The sequence below is a fragment of the Garra rufa genome, chromosome 16, assembly GCF_049309525.1.
Source record: "Garra rufa chromosome 16, GarRuf1.0, whole genome shotgun sequence".
NCBI lineage: Eukaryota > Metazoa > Chordata > Actinopteri > Cypriniformes > Cyprinidae > Garra > Garra rufa.
Window position 1 is genome coordinate 10,675,745 of NC_133376.1, and position 21,868 is coordinate 10,697,612.

At 34.4% G+C, this 21,868-nt stretch overlaps 2 protein-coding genes across 3 annotated transcripts in view; both read left to right on the forward strand.

The window, feature by feature from the left end:
• pdgfrb (platelet-derived growth factor receptor, beta polypeptide) overlaps window positions 1-4,522 on the forward strand; it is a 117,297-nt gene extending 112,775 nt beyond the window's left edge. For both annotated transcript variants that reach the window (XM_073819969.1, XM_073819968.1), the window contains exon 23: window positions 1,217-4,522. In XM_073819969.1, coding sequence (XP_073676070.1) covers window positions 1,217-1,334 — 118 coding nt within the window. In that variant the 3' untranslated portion in view covers window positions 1,335-4,522. The remainder of the gene's footprint in view (window positions 1-1,216) is intronic.
• A 3,238-nt stretch (window positions 4,523-7,760) lies between these two features.
• Window positions 7,761-21,868, forward strand: part of LOC141288022 (macrophage colony-stimulating factor 1 receptor) — a 40,157-nt gene continuing 26,049 nt past the window's right edge. Inside the window, exons 1-10 of the mRNA XM_073820145.1 lie at window positions 7,761-7,809; window positions 14,079-14,360; window positions 14,691-14,978; window positions 16,161-16,297; window positions 16,826-16,988; window positions 17,128-17,329; window positions 17,498-17,613; window positions 19,505-19,616; window positions 19,964-20,145; window positions 20,232-20,323. Coding sequence (XP_073676246.1) covers window positions 7,761-7,809; window positions 14,079-14,360; window positions 14,691-14,978; window positions 16,161-16,297; window positions 16,826-16,988; window positions 17,128-17,329; window positions 17,498-17,613; window positions 19,505-19,616; window positions 19,964-20,145; window positions 20,232-20,323 — 1,623 coding nt within the window. The remainder of the gene's footprint in view (window positions 7,810-14,078; window positions 14,361-14,690; window positions 14,979-16,160; window positions 16,298-16,825; window positions 16,989-17,127; window positions 17,330-17,497; window positions 17,614-19,504; window positions 19,617-19,963; window positions 20,146-20,231; window positions 20,324-21,868) is intronic.

Here is a 21,868-nt window from a genome sequence, read left to right on the forward strand (position 1 = left end):
GTTAGACGTCAGATACTGAACCAGATTTGCACGTCCACAGACCTACAAAAAAAGTCCCAGTTAGACGTCAGATACTGAACCAGATTTGCACGTCCACAGACCTACAAAAAAAGTCCCAGTTAGACGTCAGATACTGAACCAGATTTGCACGTCCACAGACCTACAAAAAAAGTCCCAGTTAGACGTCAGATACTGAATGAGATTTGCACGTCCACAGACCTACAAAAAAAGTCCCAGTTAGACGTCAGATACTGAACCAGATTTGCACGTCCACAGACCTACAAAAAAAGTCCCAGTTAGACGTCAGATACTGAACCAGATTTGCACGTCCACAGACCTACAAAAAAAGTCCCAGTTAGACGTCAGATACTGAACCAGATTTGCACGTCCACAGACCTACAAAAAAAGTCCCAGTTAGACGTCAGATACTGAACCAGATTTGCACGTCCACAGACCTACAAAAAAAGTCTCCGTTTAGACGTCAGATTTTGAACCAGATTTGCACGTCTACAGACATACAAAAAATGTCCCCGTTAGACGTTTAGACACTGAACCAGATTTGCACGTCCAGTAGACTTCTAAAAGTGGTTCTGCACCGACAGACGTTATACAGACATTATTTGAACGTCTCTCTGACGTCACGTGTTTGCTGGGGAGCAGCGGCTCAACTTCCCAACAAAGTGTCTCTTAATGTAGGTTATCATCAGTGTTTTACTGATGTAAAATTGTTTACAGTGTGTTTGGATTCCTAAAAGTTAAAAATTTTATTTATATTTTATTATAAAATATATATATATATATATATATATATATATATATATATATATATATATATATATATATATTATAAAAGATTTTAATAATATTTTATTATATAATTTTAATTGTTAATTTAATTTTATTTAAGATACTGTAGTTATTTTCTTAATTTGTCATGATAACTGACAACTTTATTTTAAAAAAGGCAACAATGTTTAAGAGGTTTTAAATAAACAGTAGAACAGTGTAGCATACTTTGTGATTATGCTTGGTCTTTCTTTGGTGCTGTTAAAACCACCATATCAAACCTGTTGCTCTTTTATGAAATAGTAGTAAATCGCATTTTAAATCGCAAATCGCAATTTTGATCAGAAAAATCGCAATTAGATTTTTTCTCCAAATCGTGCAGCCCTATGTGATTGTATTATTAAAGGTGCTCTTTATTTCTCTTCTAAAGCTCATTAAGTTCTGACGAGGAGACGGTCTCCATGGAAACCCCGAGCACCGAACCCGAGCGCGAGGACCTGCTGCCGGACCATTCTGGAAGTCCAGAAGTAGAAGAGAGCTTCCTGTGACACACTCCTGCTTCCTGTCATCATGAAGTAATTGTAATGTACAATTTGAGCAGATTTTTTTATCAAACGTATCAGAATGATATGCTAGACTTCCTCGTGTTTTTCAAAGAGCGTCTGTGAAGGTGTGAGGCTTGAACCAGACCAGTTCTTCATTGTTTTTCTATTCTTTTTTTTTACTAAAGTGGTACAATGCAGTATTATCAACTGCAGGAGGCAAAGCTACAATCAGCTGATATGTACATTAGTTGTGTTATCTGTCGATCAGCACACAAATATGATGTTATACTGTGCTTTTTGTGTTCAAATCATTTTTTTTTTTGAAGTTAAGTGCATATTTCATTTCTATATTCAGAGGGCTGTTTGTGACTTTTAAGTTTAACTTTAGACTTTTTTGGTCAAGATTCTTGTAGCAAACTTGCACTTTAATGTTTATGAGTAATTGAAGCAAATAGATTATACACACACATGGGAATTTTTTATTTCATTTTCTATTTTTACATTACGTAAAGGGAACGACAGAACCACGGAAGCCTGTTTCTGCCACAGATTTAATAAATAAATAAATAATTAATTGCGACTTTTAATCTCAAAATCCTAACTGTTTTCACACAATTCTGAGGAAAATGTTAGAATTACAAGATATACTCAGAATTGTGAGATGTAAGCTGTCAATACTGAAAAAGAAAGTTGTGAGATATAAACTCAGACTTCTGTATATCTTTCTTGCAATCTTGATTTTTTTCCCCCTCTGAATTCCTAGTTTACATATCGCACTTCGGACTTTTTTTTTCTCAGAATTGCCAGTTTTTTGTTTTTGTTTTCTACCACGGAATAAAAAATAATAATAAAAAAACGGTTACTGCAAGTTTATATCTCTCAATTCAGACTTTTTCCTTTTGCAAATGTAAGTTTACATCACAATTTTAAGTTTATGACTCACAATTCTGACTTTTTTCTTCGCAATTACAAGTTTATGACTCAATTTTGACTTTTTTCCTCACAGTTTTGAGTTTGTCTTACAAGTCAGACTTTTTAGTGCAATTATGAGTTTATATCTCACATTTCAGCCTTTTTCCTTTTGCAAATGTAAGTTTATATCACAATTTTAAGTTTATGACTCACAATTCTGAGTTTGACTCACAATTCTGACTTTTTTCTTCGCAATTACAAGTTTATGACTCAATTTTGACTTTTTCTTCGTAATTACAAGTTTGACTCAATTTTGACTTTTTTTTCTCACAATTATGAGTTTATATCACAATTCTGACATTTGTCTTCGTAATTACAAGTTTGACTCAATTTTGACTTTTTCTTCGTAATTACAAGTTTGACTTCATTTTGACTTTTTTTCCTTGCAGTTAAAAGTTTATGGCTCAATTTTGACTTTTTTCCTCAGTTTTGAGTTTGTCTTACAAGTGAGACTTTTTAATGCAATTATGAGTTTATATCTGACATTTCAGACTTTTTCCTTTTGCAAATGTAAGTTTATATCACAATTTTAAGTTTATGACTCACAATTCTGACTTTTTTTCTCACAATTATGAGTTTATCACTCACAATTCTGACTTTTTTCTTCGCAATTACAAGTTTATGACTCAATTTTGACTTTTTTCCTCACAGTTTTGAGTTTGTCTTACAAGTCAGACTTTTTAATGCAATTATGAGTTTATATCTCACATTTCAGCCTTTTTCCTTTTGCAAATGTAAGTTTATATCACAATTTTAAGTTTTTGACTCACAATTCTGACTTTTTTCTTCGCAATTACAAGTTTATGACTCAATTTTGACTTTTTTCCTCACAGTTTTGAGTTTGTCTTACAAGTCAGACTTTTTAATGCAATTATGAGTTTATATCTCACATTTCAGCCTTTTTCCTTTTGCAAATGTAAGTTTATATCACAATTTTAAGTTTTTGACTCACAATTCTGAGTTTGACTCACAATTCTGACTTTTTTCTTCGCAATTACAAGTTTGACTCAATTTTGACTTTTTTTCTTTGCAGTTAAAAGTTTATGGCTCAATTTTGACTTTTTTCCTCAGTTTTGAGTTTGTCTTACAAGTCAGATTTTAATGCTATTATGAGTTTATATCTCACATTTCAGACTTTTTCCTTTTGCAAATGTAAGTTTACTGTATATCACAATTCAGACTTTTTTCCCACAAGTATGAGTTTATATCACAATTTTGACTTTTTCTCACAATAATAAGCTTATGACACAATTCAAACTTTTTCCTTTTGCAAATGTAAGTTTATATCGCAATTTCATCTCATGATTTAGACTTTTCCCCCAGAAATACAGGTTTATCTCACAATTCAAAGTTTTTTCTTTTGCGATGTAAGTTTATATCACAATTCTGACTTCTTTCCTCGCAATTACAAGTTTATGACTTTTTTTTTTACTTTTTTGTCTTTTTTGTAATTTTCCAACAAATACAAGTTCAAATCTCACAAATCTAACTGTTTTCCAAAACAAGTTCATATCACAATTCTGACTTTTTCACAATTATGCATTTATATCTCATGATTCATACTTTTTCCCCACAAATAAAAGTTTATATTTTAATTCAGACTTTGTTTTTTTTTTTAATTCACATAAGTAAAAGTCAGAATTGTAAGATAAAAGTCACAGTTATCTTTTTATATTTCATTTATTTTAATCTCATGTCAGAAACAAGCTTCCATTCAGAAAACAAGACAGATTACGTTTGTATGTTTTTGTGCAGCTACAGAATCAAGCTGTTCGGTGTGTGTTTCATACTAACAGTATGTTTGAATGACTCGCGGTACATGAGAAAAACATCATTTATCAGATGTATTTCATCCAAAGCATTTTACAATCGAGATCAATTAAACTGCTCATGGCAGATTGTTTTCTCTGAGATGAAACTGTACATGTGGACCAGGTTTTTCATCATTGAACTTTATTTTCATGCAAACACTTTGAGAAGGTGTTCACAAGTGCTTCATCTTGTTTATTCTTGATTTTAACTCTAGGTATTCATATGTATGCACAAGGCCTTATTAAATTGCACATGTCCATACATATATCACATAGTAATGTTACACACTCTAAGGTACCAAAGCTTTATGTATGTTTACAAGTATATTTTTGTATAGATATTTTGTACATTGCTCTTTTACACATTCTATGTACGATCAAAAATAAAAACTGTGATAAAGTCTTTAATCATCCGTCTGTTGGTGGCTCTTTTCACGATTTCATGGAAATATGAGTTACGTTCTACAGTATTAACTTTGCCCCAGAAATGACAAACTATAGAAAAAGGCTCAGTTTGCTCTTAATTTAGTATCGTTACTGTCCCATACTTTTAATTTTTGGTTTATTAGTCGCATTTGAAACATTTGACAAAAGTGCAAATCCAAATGACAAAAATTTTGAATTCAATACTAATTCAGAATATTAAGAAAAGACTAATACTCTAATGTTTTAGACAAATAAATCCTGTTTTTTCATCATGATCTGATTTCAGTTCATCTCACTGAAGACCTTTGAAGATGTGAGTGCACTGGAAATCGTGTATTTCCTTTAGCAGACAAAAGCAACAGAAAAAAAGCCTTAAAGTGAACAAAATCAATTATGGGCAAGTACAGCTGGAGTCTTTCTTCATGTGATATTAAAAGAAGCTGTTGATGGCCTGTTGTTCACATGTAAACACTGATCATGGGGCTGAATGAACACTGGAGCGTTTTGTTCAGGAGGTCACGGAGAGACTTCTGCAGTCTCAGTGATCAGGGTTCACATTCGTTTCACTTGAGTACCGCGGTGTAGACCAAAAACCCAACACGGCGGGAGGAGTGTGACCCGCTCAGCCTCAGATTGAACTTCAGATCAGAGATCATCCACACGCAGCAGGAGCTTTGATGAACATCATCTCATCTCAGTCTTTGGAGATTCGCTAATACTCAGGTAAACCTTTTCTTCTGATATAAATGACCAAATTGAAGTGAGTTTATGTTTAGGACAAGAAAAATAATCCTATTCTAATGTAAAACTTTAGAGCTTCACTGAAACTCAAGTAAGCTTTTTTTGTTGTTGTTTCCACTGCAAAAATAATTTTCCTACTTATTTTTGTCTTTTCCATTACAAATGTGACCCTGGACCACAAAACCATCATAAGGGTCAATTTTTTGAAACTGAAAATTGAATGAATAAGATTTCTGTTGATGTATGGTTTGTTAGGATAGGATAATATTTGGAAAATCTGGAATCTGAGGGTGCAAAAAAAAATTTGTCTAAATGAAGTTCTTAGCAATGCATATTACTCATCAAAAATTAAGTTTTGATATATTTACAGTAAAAACCTACAAAATACTTTACAACAACTTTACAAAATATCTTCATGGAACTTGATCTTAATATCCTAATGATTTTATGCATAAAAGAAAAAATGATAATTTGGCTATTGCAACAAATATACCAGTGCTACTAATGACTAATTTTATGATCCAGGGTCACAAATGTGATTAAGATAAATTTGCTTTTTCTGATAAAAAAACTATCCAATTTAAGTGAGTTTGATTAAATAAACAGAGAAACTAAATAAAATAATTAGATTTTTCAGATCCAGTGTTTCTTGTTTAAAAGGAGTAGTTCACTTTTAGAACAAAAATTTACCGATAATGTACTCACCCCCTTGTCATCCAAGATGTTCATGTCTGTCTTTCTTCAGTCGTAAAGAAATGGTGTTTTTGACGAAAACATTTCAGGATTTCTCTCCATATAATGGACTTCTATGGTGCCCCCGAACTTGAACTTTGCTCTAAATGATCCCAGCTGAGAAAAAGGGGTCTAATCTAGTGAAACGATTGGTTATTTTAAAAAAACATTTACAACTTATATACTTTTTTATCTCAAACGCTCGTCTTACCGAGCTAGACAGGATGAGCATTTGAGTTTATAAAAAGTATATAAATTCTATTTTTTTTTAGAAAATAACCCATCGTTTTGCTAGATAAGGCCCTTCTTCCTCGGCTGTGATCGTTTAGAGCCCTTTGAAGCTGCATTTTGGAAGTTCAAACTCGGGGGCACCATAGAAGTCCATTATATGGAGAGAAATCCTGAAATGTTTTTCTCAAAAAACAATTTCCTTACGACTGAAGAAAGAAAGACATGAACATCTTGGAAGACAAGGGTTGAGTACATTATCTGCAAATGTTTGTTCTGAAAGTGAACTACTCCTTTAAAGTAACCGTATGTAGGATTGTGGCCAAAACTGGTACTGCAATCACTTTCAAAATACTGTAGAACGGTGTATCCCCTCCTGCTCCCCCCTGACTCGAGGTTGCCAGCTAAGCTGCAGGAGTAGGCTGCTACAAGGAGCTTCCAATGGCAAGTGACGAGTCCTACACAGTAATTTGTTTTTCTTCTGTTAATTATGTTTATGCTTCACAAGAGATGTTTTGCGAAGTAATTATGTATCGCAAAAATTTACAGATGGCGATTAGCCAAATATTTCGTAAAGATGTACTGTAATACCACATTTCAGTCGGAACATAGATTGTTTTCATATCCTGCTAGTGGTGCGATATAAAGCTTTTTATGAACGCATTTAGCACGGGCGACCGTGGAAAATCCACTGTGTACGGAAGCAAAGTTAGCCAAAAATAGATGAATCTTACCTGTCCAGGAGAAAATTAGCAACGTTGGCATCTATCTTCAAATTCTTGTCCGTTTTCAGCCGTCTCCATCTTTCAAAGGCATCTCCTATACAAATCCTTGTTTTATTTCGGACTTTGTCACGACGAATTTCGGATTCATAACGAGGTCTTTTAGGTTTCGTAACGTTATACATGTTTTATCCGACACGTTCGTAGCTGCAGCTGGAACAGAACTGGCAACCCAGATCACAAAACTCTACTGACTTCGTGATTGGTAGATAGCTGGAGGGTGGAGCCTCAGACCAAAACACAAAATGACAACAATAACATCAGTTGAGGGCTGCAACTTGCACTTTTAAATAACAAAATCCTGTTGTCAGTGATATAAGTATTTGAAATGAACATGATTTCTTAATGTCTAGTGATACGTCAGGGCCATTTTATGATTAACTGACATAAATTTCTTACATATTGTTCCTTTAAATGTAAACTCACTTCAATTCCATATTTGTTTCTCTAGATGAGATTTAGAAAGTCATTTTGATTCTCTAGTAATGTATCTCTAGTAAATGTATTTTTAATTTTTTTTACACATTTTGATGCATGCTCTACATATACTTCATCTTCCCGAAATGTTTATTTTTAATGGTGTTTCTAGGATTGTTGCTTGGTCAGCTGATTTTGCTGCTGTTGTCATATCCTGCAAGTCAAAAATGAGAAGTCTATGTTGAAGAACTAAAGGATCAGTCCTTATTTCCTCTGAGACACTGAAGACTGATGAACTATTGAACAGGAGTATTTTGGAGATGTTTGCGCTCCTGCTCGTCTGCGGGGTCCTGCTCGCTCAAGCTCAGGGTAAGAAATTCAGATTATTACTAAATCTTAGAAATTTACTAGCTCATGTCTCAGTTATTTCTCTTAGAAAGCAAACAGACACATTTGCTGAATCTCCAATGTGTCTGCTCTAGAGTTTGAGAAGATTCTCAACAAAACTGCTGAGATTTTAAGACATACCAAAATCTGCATTCAAAAGTCTCAATTTGAGCTCATACATTTTTCACTAGATGATCTGAGCTGCTTTTCACATTCATTTTACTTGATCCCAGCTAACAGCAAACATTCTCACATCATTTTCTATAATGTATAATTTTGTATAATAACAATGTTCCCACAATGTTCCAAAAGTATGTTCTAAAAAAAGTTTAGCTAATGTTCCCATTAGGTTATGAAAACATTATTTATGAATGTTCTTATGAAAGTGAATCTGAAACATGCTCTGTGGACGTTCTCATTCTGAAACAAGTAGTAACATTAGACCAAAAATTTTCACAAACAACATACAGTCAAACAAAAAATTATTCAAAAACCAGATATAATTTTTTATATATATTTTTTTCTAGTGGGTGCAGGGCACTATAGTTCATTAATGTAAGTGAGGATACACTCTTAAAAAATTATGGGTTTATTTTTTAACCCTAATGCATTTTGGGTCAATTTTTTGGGATATTTTTTCAGTGTTTGGGTAGTTTTTGTATTACCCAGCTCCTGGGTCAGACATAACAACCCAATGTTTGGGTAGTTTATGCATTACTCAGATTCTGGGTTATTTATTGTGGGGATTTTGTGTTAAAAGAGCAGTTCTAAGTGCCATCGAATTGATGCATTTCTTCGGTAAAAACAAGTTTGTGTACATTTTATTTTATATATAAAATAATTACTGTGCTGAATATCATTCAATTTCATGCAGAGCAACAGGCGCGTGGTTTGAATCACCTAAGCGTCGGTCTTTTCGCATGATGGAAAAGCCTGATACTCTGCAGAAAATAAACGATTTTGTTCATAAAAATACAGAATACAAATACTTTGGATGCGAATATGTTTATAGTTATAAAATAGTCATGTTGCTATATTATAATAAAAATAAATCTGCATCGACATGCAGCACCTTTGCGCTTCGGGCGTCCCGTATTCGAGTCCCGGATCGCAGAGCTTTCCCGATCTTGTCCCCCTCTCGCTTCCACTTAATTTCCTGTTCTACTACTGTCCTATCAATAAAACGCAAAAAAAAAAAAAAAAAAAAACACGAATCAACCAATTAGCTGGGTAAAATTAACCCCAAATGTATTCTGTCCTATAGCCCAATTTGGGTTGTTTTTAAACCAGTGTTTTTTTGTTTTTGTTTTTGAGTGTAGAACTGATAAAAATTTGAGACCAAAAAATTTGACTTGACACTTTGACCTGACCAATTTTTGTTACATACCTTTCGATCGAAGTGACATTATCAAGATTATTTGTTCTTAAGCAGTTCAACTCTTGAGGTATTGTCATGTTTTATTACCATTTTCTAAACTACAGTGAAAAATTTTGAAGGCGTCTGAATAAATTAGACTATAATTCATTTGTGATTATCAAGATGATTTTGTTCTGACAGTTTAACTGCAAGATGTCTGTTAAAGATCTCTTGATCTGGAAAGCATCTGCTGTGTACAAATGTCTGTCAGACATCTGTAAGATGTCAGTTTTACACACATTCTAATTCATAAACCTTAAAGACATCGAATAGACGTCTATGTGACATCTGATACATCCAATAGACATATTGCAGATGAGCAAACTACGGCTGTATCCGAAATTGCCCCCTTATACCCTATTCTGCCCTCCAAAGGCAAAGTGCAGTAACTACGCCAACACTGAAACTGAGAAAAATGCCTTTAAAGTTTTTACGCCAGCTAGTCAAACATGTTGACACTCTCGTTTCTCTGAAATGGGACAAAATTGAAAATTGAACCAGGACAAAACAGTTGTCACAAAGTCCATTTTAAGCCTCAACATTGACCAAATGTGTAGTTACTGTGCTTTGCTTGAAATTGTGTATAAACCCTAGTTAAACAATTTAATAATCAATTTGTACCTGTGTTGTACGCTGTATTACGCCGTTGACGAGCGCGTTGTAAAATTAACGGATGGATGATTTCATCTGTGGGCGCCATCTTCTGGTGAGACGCGGGAATTCAATCGGTGCGCGACGGTTGTGGCTAAAAGGGATATAGCTCTGACTGGAGGCTTACAATGAAATTAATTTTTCTACCTATTAGGTTGTGTTTTATTAACGTCTACACATACCCCAATCCTAAACTTAGCCCTTACTATAATACAAAACAGTATTATTGTTATATAGCGTAAAAAAATAACGTTTGATTGATGTGCGCATGACTTGAGAACGTCCACTAAAAATGGCTTGTCATATTTTATTACCATTTTCTAAACTATAGCAAATAACCTGTGATAATGTGAGAAATGAAGGTGTCTGAATAAATTTTGGTTTGACTGTATAATGTTTTTGTGCTAACGTTTTGACAACATTAGCTTACAAGAAGACTAGGGAACTTTTAAAGTACGTTCTAATAATGTTAATAGAAGAACGTTTGTTCATATCATTAAGAGAACCTTGCCGGAATGCTTTAACAACATTCCCTGTTCTTTTAGGAGAAACATATGAGACAAATTTGATTTTAAATAATTTAAATGACATGTAAGTCTCCATTAAATCTATAAAAGAAACATTTATTTTCCTAAATGTGATGCCACATTAAGAGTCATATGTACTTTTTGCTTGTTTATATTGATATACGGTTTCTTTCTGAAATCAAGTCTGAGGTGGATTTGACTTGACATGTTGATTATTGACTTAATCTCTGAGTGTGTTATATTTGCCCAACATCCTATATCCTTTGCATATGCATTTATATGGATGAATACTAGATCTGAAGAGAGTTTGGTCAGTTATGGTATGAGCAGTACTGTTGAGTTTGGATTTAGTGTAGTTCTTCTGTATATTACAGTTTGAGAGTTTATATTCAACTACAGGATGTTTTTTTTTATAAAGGTTCATGGAGAAAGACTTTGTCAGCATTGTGTGAATTGATACTCTCTATATAGTTCTCTATATTCTAACTTGTTATTGGCGTCAATGGAAAATGTTTTTTTTTTTTTTGTTGTTACTTGTTAATTTGAATTAGGTATATTTTTCTGACCCTGTTGGCCGATATTTCCACTTGCTTTAATAATAAAATGTGAAGCTGGACCACAAAACCAGAGTCTTAGGTAGCAAGGGTATATTTGTACATTAGATTTTTTCTTTTATGCCAAATTGAGATTTTTCGTATATTTTTTCTTTTATGCCAAAAATCATTAGGATATTAAGTAAAGATCATGTTCCAGGAAGATATTTTGTCAATTTCCTTACGTAAATATATCAGAGCGTAATTTTTGATTAGTAATATGCATTTCCAAGAACTTCATTTGGACATCTTTAAAGGCAATTTCTCAATATTTAGATTTTTTTTTTGCACACTCACTTTCCATATTTTCAAATAGTTGTATCTCAGCCAAATATAGTCCTATCCTAACAAACCATACATCAATCTAAGCTTATTTATTCAGCTTCCAGATGATGTATAAATCTCAATTTCAAAAAATTACCCTTATGGGGTATGTTGCAGGGTCACAAATGTTGTTTATTCTGTGTCATTTTGCTCAAATCTCAATTAAATGCATCTTAGATATTTGCGTTAGAATACAAGACAAAAGCACTGAGGAAGGACATCGGTTTTTGCAATCCGCTCCACTAGTTTTGGGGAAATTTTGTAGATTGTAAATCATTTGATTATTTGATATAAAACTCTAATTATGGCTTGTTAAAGATTTTAAATATAAAAGGGAGAAAAGAGTCTTTAATGATTCCAGTTTGTGCATCAGATGGGAAAGCAGAAGTGAGAAGAGGATCGGGATGTTTGGGCTGATTATAGTGCAGATAACTGACTCCACATTCTCTCACCACACACATGCCCGCACCATGCTTTCATTTCTCTTCTCATCACTCTTCTCACATCCTTCACATCAACACATTCAACCTTTTCATATTGGTGTAACACTGAGATGAAACCTGCAGTGTTTAATGAGATCTGGTGTAAAGAGAGCCAAAAAGATGCTGCGTATTTTGGTTATAAAGGAATAGTTTGCTGAAAATGTTCTTTGTTTCTTCATGAGGAACAGATTTGCAGAAATTTAGGATTACATCACTTGCTCACCAATGGGGATCCTCTGCAGTGAATGGGTGCAGTCAGAATGAGAGTCCAAGCAGCTGATAAAAACATCACAATAATCCACAAGTAATCCACATCACTCCAGTTCATCAGTTAACATCTTGCAAAGTAAAAAGCTGCGATAGGCTTCCAGCTAAAATATGAGTCCATAATCCATAACAACATTTCCTCTGGTAAAAAGTCCATCCTCTGTTGTCCTCTCACATATAAATCCACCAACATATTTGTTTAGAGCTGTTTTTGCTTGTAAACATTACTCGATCTGTGCAGATTTCTCACCTGATTCAGACCAGATGGCTTTTTCACTGGAGAATGCATTATTATGGAATGTGGACTCACGTTTTAGCAATGATTTAAAGTTAAAAACATCTTAATGATGGATTTGTTTCTTACAATCATGCAGCTTTTCTCTTCACAAGATGTTTATTCAAAGACTGGAGTGGTGTGGATTACTTGTGGATGATTGTGATGTTTTTATCTGCTGTTTGGACCTTCATTCTGATGGCACCCATTTACTTCAGAGCAAGTGATGTAATGCTGAATTTCCCCAAATGTTCTAATGAATAAACAGAACCACATCTACATCTTGGACAACCTAAGGCTGGGGCATTTTTAGCAAAAGATTCCTTTTTGGGTGAACTATTGCTTTAAAGTGTGTCATAATCAGCCTCCTTTTCCCAAACACAAATCGAAAAGAGAACTTTGCAAACCGAGATATACACTCTTAAAAATAAAGGTGCTTCACGATGCAATAGAAGAACCTTTTTGTCTAAATGGTCCCATAAAGAACCTTTCTGTTTCACCAAAGGTTCTTTATAGCAAATACGATTCTTCAGATAGAAATGGTTCTTTAAAGAGCCTTTGACTGAATGGTTCTTTGCGGAACCAAAAATGGTTCTTCTACTGTATGGCATTGCTTGAAGAACCTTTTGAAGCACCTTTATTTTTAAGAGGGAATTTTATTAGATTTTGTGTAAAAAAAACAAAACAAGCAGACTAGTTAACCACATGATTACAGCAAATGGTTTGTGGTTATACCACAGGTCAGTCTACAGAAGTTAACATTTGAAGTGGATCAAAACATTTCATCATAGTTGTCCTAAAACCAAAACAGTACCTGTTCTTGTCTTACAGGGCAACTTTGATCAACTTTTGTGATCCACTTCAAATGTTAAATACTGTAAATAAAATCTGCAATATATGACATTTCTTCAGCTATTTCTGTACTGTTTCACGTACTATTTAAAAATAGTATTTAATATAAAGTGTGCAGTATGCAGTACACTAGAGTTTCAAACAGCTCATGTGCTGACTTCAAGTCAAGTCATCTTTATTCATAGCACTTTACATGTTGTTCAAGTTCAGTTTCACAGACATATACAGGAAAATTACAGTGTTGCAAAATTCAACAATTATGAAATGACTCGATGCTCTACAGAAAACAAAACCCTGGTAAAAAAAAAAAACAAAAAAAAAAAAACAGCATATGCTGGTTAGGCAGGTTCTGATGCTAGTTTAAGCTGGTCCTTTGCTGGTTTGTGCTGGTCCGCTACCAGCAAAGGACCAGCTTAAACCAACATCAAAAGCTACCTAACCAGCATATGCTGTTCACCAGGGTAGTGTTTTCTGTAGAGCATAGAGTCAATTGTTGAATTTTGCAACACTGTATTTTTTGCTGGTGTTTTCAACAGGGTAGTGTCAATATTCAGATCAATGAATCCAGAGAGATTGCGCAACTGAAATAGGAAATTGTCGAGTTTGATGAGGTTTGTGAGATGGACGTGGATGTGTGAGAAGTTTTAGTGGAGAAACAACTGAAATTTAAAAATGTTGTGTAGATGAGAGGTCAAGGAAGTGCACAAAATGTCATTATTGTGAGTCATGAAACATCCATTGTTGCAAAATCATGAGAGAAGTTGTCATTTTGATCTATTTTTGCTGAATTATTAACCACACTGGATCATATTCAAATTATTTTTCTGACTATTATTTCATACAGTGTCTGTGTTTGATCGGCAGGTTGGTCCGAGCCGCGGATCAAACTGAGCTCTGGATCTCCAGTTGGCACTGATGTGATTCTCAACTCTGGTTCTCCTCTTCATCTGATCTGTGAAGGTGACGGGCCAGTCACATGGGTACCTCGACTGGCCAAACACAAGCGCTTCATCTCCAAGGAAGTCGGAAACATCCGGAGTTTCCGTGTGGAAAAAGCCACCGTTGATTATACAGGAACCTACAAGTGTGTCTATATTAACGGAAATGATTCAAATGAGTCATCTTCAGTTCATGTCTTTGTCAGGGGTGAGTGAACAAAAGCTTTCATTTCTGCTTCTGAACTAGACACGCTTTATCCACCTTTTTCTTCAATGTGGAAGAAAGCTGAGTGAGACTTCCGGTTCACTAGCTGCTATAGGAAAATAACGAGAAGAACAACACTACAAACTGGTGTATTCATAATTAAAATAACACATTAAAATAATATGGTAAGACACCAATTTAAAAAATAAAAATAGCTGGACGCGAATGAGACTGGAAGCCAGACCCATAAAATTTACAAATGAGAAAAAAAGGTGGATAAATGCAGAAACCAGATCTTAAAAAAGCTGAATGTTGAATCTGTGTTGGTTGCAGATCCCAGAGTTCTCTTCGTCTCACCAAGTATGTCTCTGCGGTATGTGCGGAAAGAAGGTGAGGATCTGTTGCTCCCGTGTCTTCTTACCGACCCTGACGCCACAGACTTCTCCTTCCGCATGGATAACGGCTCAGCGGTGCCTTACGGCATGAACATGACCTTTGATCCCAGAAAAGGCGTCCTGATTCGCAACGTTCACCCTGGATTTAATGCTGACTACATTTGCAGCGCTAGAATCAGAGGGGTTGAGAAAGTGTCGAAGACATTCTCGATAAACGTCATGCAACGTGAGTTTCATTAAAACAAACTGTTCCAAACAGAAATATTTTTGAATTTCAAACTATTGAAATCCGATTTATGGATTTATTTACTGAATATTAAGCGGCTGCCACACAGATACATTATAAGCATGTGCATTTTTTCCCAGTCATTTACCTTTACAGACATAACTGACTGTTTTTGTAACGCCTGTGTGTTTTTAACATGAACTTTGCATGTATTTGACAGTTTAAGCGCAATCAGACATGAAAGAGAACTCACATGTTGTGTGACAGTTGTTTTTCTGTGTGCATGCTTCGAATGTGTATGCTCAGAAAACAACGTGTTTCTGCTTCCACTCAAAATAGGCATTTTCAAAATGATATAATAAATCATTTGTGGGGTATTTTGAGCTGAAGCTTCACACATGCATTCTAGGGACACCCGGGACTTATATTACATCTTGTAAAAAGGGGCATAATTGGTCTTGTTTAAAATAAATAGGTTTAAAATAAAAAGCAACCAAAATCAAATAAAACTAAAATAAGACATCAGAGAAATGTGTAAACCATGTGTTGTAAATATTATAAATAAATAAATATTTATATAGCATTTAATATTATTTATATAACATTTAATATTATTTTTAAATATAAACATGTGACCCCGGATCACAAAATCAGTCTTAAGGGTCAATTTTACGTAATTGAGATTTACAGTATACATCATGAATACATGAATAAATAAGCTTTCCATTGATGTATGGTTTGTTAGGATAGGACAATATTTGGCTGGGATGCAACTATTTGAAAATCTGGAATCTGAGGGTGCAAAAAATGTAAATATTGACAAAATCGCCTAAAAAATAAAGTTCTTTGCAATGCATGTTACTAATCAAAAATTAAGTATTGATATATTTATGATAGGAAATGTACAAAATATCTACATGGAACATGATCTTTACTGAATATCCTAATGATTTTCATCATAAAAGAAATAGATAATTTTGACCAATACACTTTATCTTTGGCTATTGCTACAAATATACATGTGGTTTTGTGGTCCAGGGCCATATATTTAAAATCAAAAGGATTTGGCTGACAAAAAAAGTGGAAATCCCTGATGTACAAGATTTACTATCAAAACTGCAACAATATATTATAGTTAATAAATGCTACACATTTAATCACTCCTCTATACTTTTTATTTAGGGTTACGTTTTCCACCGTATGTGTTTTTGAAGAGAAGCGAGTATGTCAAACTGGTGGGAGAGAGATTTCAAATCAGCTGCACCACAAACAACCCCAACTTTTACTACAACGTCACATGGACACACTCCTCTAGAGAGGTATGACCTTTGACCTCTAGACTATCTGATGTTGGATAAAAGTATGTGAAATGAAAAATACCTCCAACAATAGACTTAAAAGTCAGTGGCCTTTAAACACAGTTGTAAAGTTCAGGAACACTATGGATTTTCGCTTTACTTTTATTTAGCAAGGATGCATTAAATTGACCAAAAGTGGCATGTATAATGCTACAAATGATTCTATTTCAAATAAACTTTATATTCATCAAAGAATCCTGGAAAATAAAATGTATCAGAGTTTTTACAAAGCAGCCTAAGTGTTTTCAACATTGATAATAGTCAGAAAAGCTTTTTGAACAGCAAATCAGAATATTAGAATGATTTCTGAAGGATCATGTGACACTAACGACTGGAGTAATGATGCTGAAAATACAGCTTTGATCACATGAATAACTTTTTAAAATATATTCACATAGAAAACAGTAATGCTGGTTTTATTGTAGTTTTCATCAAATAAATGCAGCCTTTGTAAGCATAAGAGACTTGTTTTTCTCTGTTCATTCGCAGCTGCCCAAAGCAGAAGAGAAATCGACAATGGAAGGGGATCGGTTGGCCATCGAGAGCATCCTGATCATACCGACTGTCCAGTTGTCTGATTCGGGGAACATCACCTGTACGGGTCAGAACGAGGCCGGAGCAAACAGCTCCACCACACAGCTGCTGGTCGTAGGTGAGAAACGGAGAATCATCACACTGTTAATTGATGTTGTTCATAGATAATAAATAAAGAAATACAATTTTATATTTAGAGACATATAATTCTTGTAGTTCTTTTCATAACACTATCAAAACACTTCCATCTGTGACAGACGAGCCGTACATTCGACTCTCCCCGAAGCTCTCATCTAAACTCACTTACCGCGGTCTATCCATCGAGGTGAGAGAAGGTGATGACGTGGATCTCAGGGTTTTGATTGAGGCGTATCCACCGCTCATCTCACACCAGTGGGAGACTCCAACATCCCACAATACCTCACTCCCGGATAACAGGTTTTACAAACACAATGACAGGTCAGTCTAAAACACACACAGTTGGGCAAGCTTTACAATTACTGAATATTGCGGTTGTTAACCATGGCAAGCAAGATGAACATAACATTTGTAGATGTGCCAGACTAACATATCATATGTTAGCTGATTTTTTTACATAATATGTTGAGAGGGTTTGTGAATTTGTAGGTACGAGGCCCTGCTGTTTCTCAAGAGACTGAACTTCCAGGAAACCGGCCGCTACACGCTCCATGTCAAGAGCAGCATGAGAAATGCCTCTGTTACTTTTGATATTAAAATGTACAGTAAGTACAGTTGTACTTCATTCCACTCTTCATTTGACCAAAATAAGAGGGATCATACAAAAGGTAAAGGTAAAAGATGTTTACATATAGTCCACAGTTCAAATGACCTGGCTCAAAAGTTTACATCCCCCTTGATTCTTAATTCTATGTTCTTACCTGAGCTGACAGCTGTTTTGTTTTGTTTTGTTTTGTTTAGTGATAGTTGTTCATAGGTCCCTTGTTTGTCCTGAACAGTTAAACTGCCAGCTGTTCTCCTGAAAAATCTTTTTTATGGTTTTTCATCATTTGTGCGTATTTGAAGCCTTTCCAACAATGACTGTATGATTTTGAGATCTATTTTGTCACACTGAGAACAACTGAGGGACTCATATGCAACTATTACAGAAGGTTCAAACACTCACTGATGCTCCAGAAGGAAAAGCAATGCATTCAACTTTTTGGCTTTGAAGATCAGGGTAAATTTAAATTATTTTGTCTTCTGGGAAACATCTAACTATCTTCTGTAGCTTCTGAAGGGCTGTACTAAATGAAAAAAATATGATATTTAGTCAAAATAAGAAAAATTACACAACTTCATTCCGTTCAAAAGTTTTCACCCCCTTGCTTTTAATACATAATTCTTCCTTCTGAAGCATCAGTGAGTTTTTGAACCTTCTTTAATAGTTGCATATGAGTCTCTCAGTTGTCCTCAGTGTGACAAAATAGATCTCAAAATCATACAGTCATTGTTGGAAAGGGTTCAAATACATAAAACTGCTGAAAAACCAAAGAATTTGTGGGATCTGAATGATTTTTCTGAAGAACAGCCGTCAGTTTAACTGTTCAGGACAAACAAGGGACTCATGAACAACTATCACTAATCAAAAAAAAAAAAAACACAGCTGTGGATCATTCAGGTAACAACAGTATTAATAATTAACAGAATTAATAAAGTGTATGTAAACTTTTAAACAGGCTCATTTTTATAAATTCAACTGTTATGTTCTCTTGTGGACTATATGTAAACATTTTTTTATGTGAAATATCTTATTCAGATCAGTACTAAATAAAAAAAACATGCATTTGTATGATCCCTCTTATTTTGGTAATAATTAACATTTCGCAGATTCTGAAAGGGGGTGTAAACTTTTGACCTCAGCTGTATATATAATTTTGTATTTTTAATAATGCTTTTATATTTATTTATTTATATTTAATTGTATAGTTGTACATACATACATATATTTAATTTTAATATAATATTTCATTTCTGTATTTATTTAATTTATACTTAGAATTACAATTAAATAATTATACTTTTGTTTTTTCTTTCATAAATGTTTTGATTAAATACTTAAGCTGAAAAAAATTGAAATGTGAATGTAAAAGTTAAGTTAATGTTAAATTAATTTTTAACTCAATCATTAAAATCAGAGGTACATGAATATGAGCCACCAGAGCCAATAATGAATGGATGTATTTATTTATTTATATTTGTTAGACTACATACATTCCAAATGAATGTGAACTAGTCTTAAATTAAATGAATCTCAAGATCAATTTAAAATCAAAGGCAATAACTAACAGAACAGTTTTTCAGTGTTGCCAATTATTATTATTTTTTTTAAACCTTGTTTAACCTTTTGTCCATACATGTAAAAAATGATAAACATGGAAAATAGTACATTTTCAGTTCCTTTGTATATTTGGGCCTCTTTGCTTCCATTGCAAGTTCATTTCTACAACTGCAACGCAAAAACAAAAAAATTGAGGAACGCAAACTTTTTGAGGAAATCAATGCTGCTGATAAAGCTGAACTTTCAGAACCCAGGACTGTCCTTTAAAGACGTCAAGTCAACAAAGAATCAACAACATTTCCTTCTGAAACATTAAATCTGATTTTGTTTCACAGCGAAACCTGTAGCGGAGGTAAAATGGGAGAACATCACGACCCTGTCATGCAGGTCATATGGATATCCGGCTCCCAGCATCCTCTGGTACCAGTGCATGGGGATCAGAACCACGTATGTCAATATATCTGACACTGACAGCATGTTGTGAGCTCCAAACCAACATGAGATCAAAATCAAAACCATTTTACTTTTAAATGCATGCTTTTGCTCTTATTGTGAATGAACCAGTAAACATTATTCCATCCATCTTATATCCATTAAATTCCACAGGTTATTGCCGGCTGTTGCAATGAGAAGCTCAGAAATGCAATTAATTTCACTTCTGTAATCAGATGCATCTTTATTTCCTCTATAAAGAACCTTCAACCTTTTCACCCTGTTGTAAATAATAAATCATTCAGACTCATTATTATTGGGAAGATATTTAAATTTGTCGTATTTTATAATGTGTTCACCAGCTGTCCAGAAAACTCCACGGGTGTCGAGACGCAGACGCTGGCATTCGATAAGGACCCATACGGGTCGGTGGGTGTGGAGAGTGTCCTGACCGTGGGACCGTCCAACCAGAAGATGACAGTGGTGTGTGTGGCCTTCAATCTGGTCGGACAAGGCAGCGACACCTTCGCCATGGATGTCACTGGTGAACAAATGCTTCAGATGGTTCTTTAAAAAATATATAAGCACATCTCCCCAATTTAATGATCTTTGATTGTGTTTTTGTCTCAGATCAGCTCTTCACCAGCGCTATGTGGGGATCTACAGTGGCGATGGTGGTTCTAGCACTGCTGCTCATCTTTATGATCTACAAGTACAAACAGGTGAGTTTATTATTGGTATAGAGATGGTCCCATAAAGAACCTTTATCATCCATGGAACCACCAATGGCTCATTACACTTAAAAATAAAAGTTCTTTATTGACACTTACGTTTTTTTCAAAGAGCCTTTAACATCCATGCAACCATTCCATTGATGGAAAAAAGTTCTTTAGATGATTAAAATGTAACCCATGCTGGCAAAATGAGTTGAAATGTGCACAGTCAAATTTTGAACTACAGTCAAAAGAAGTGAAAAATAGTAATTAAACATCTAAAATGCTGCTGCTGTTTTCACCACAAGTTGTAGGTCTATTGTTACAAAGCGCAACAATATTCCAGCTTTGTGAATATTCATAGCGAATTCTCAATGTGAGCGAAATATGATTTTCAAACCCATGCTGATGAAAACAGAACTATCACATTTACTGGCGTTTGCAAAGGCGCTGCATAAGACGCACCTCTCCGAGAACACATCTTATGCAGAACACATCTCCCTAAAAAGTACATTATTGCGAAATATGTCTTGGTGAGATTCACACAAACACAATTTGTTATGTCTTACATGAACGTTTAGTTGATGGTGGTAGAAAATCTGATTTGTAACATTATATTAGATCCATGCATTACAGTAGGTCGTAATATAGATCTCAGTGTTAATCAAACATTAAAAGAATCACTTGCTGCTCTTGATTAAACTATGTTTATTTTGCATTTTTGTTCTTATTTTTAATAACAAAGATCAAATATAAAATAGCTATATTGTGATGAATAATATAGTAGTTATTATTAAGAAAAGAATTGGAGGAAAATATGCAACATTGCTGACTCTATCGCCTTCAAACGTCTGTAGCTCAGTCATTTTTTGTCCGATTCATATAAAATTTTATAGGTATTTTAATGAAATAACAAGATTTTTTTATTAATTTTTTTAAAGAATTGTTCAATGAAAGATTTGATGAAAAATCAAAAATAATTTAAAAGTTATTTTTTTTAAAGGGGTCCTATTATGCTTTTTTACAAAGTCTTTATTTTGTCTAGGGGTGCACTAGAACATGCTCTCATGCTTGCTGGTTCGAAAAACGCATTATTTTTCCACATAATTTACATTATTACAACAGCTTTCTCCCCAGGCTGGCACAAATGGCTCAATTAGTTCTGGGTTTGATGAAGGCCCACCTTCTGAAAAACGAAATGTGTTGTGATTGGTTAGCAGTCCCACTGCATTGTGATTGGCAGCTTAGGCGGCATTTCAGTCCTGCCGCGCCCCTTCCCAAAGCAGCAATTTCCTTGTACAACTGTGCAAGCTAGATTAAAGTGATTCTTACATTTTAAATATGAATATTTTTCTTACAAAAACACATTGGTTCGCTTTTATTGACCCTCCCGGAGCCATGTGAGGCACTTTTTATTATGGGTCGATGCGCTTTATTGGACTCGTTTTGGACTGATGGAGAGAAACACTTGTCTATGCCGTTCTAAAGCTTGGGAGTGCCAGAATAATTTTTAATACAACTCCGATTGCATTTGTCTGAAAGAAGGAAGTCACA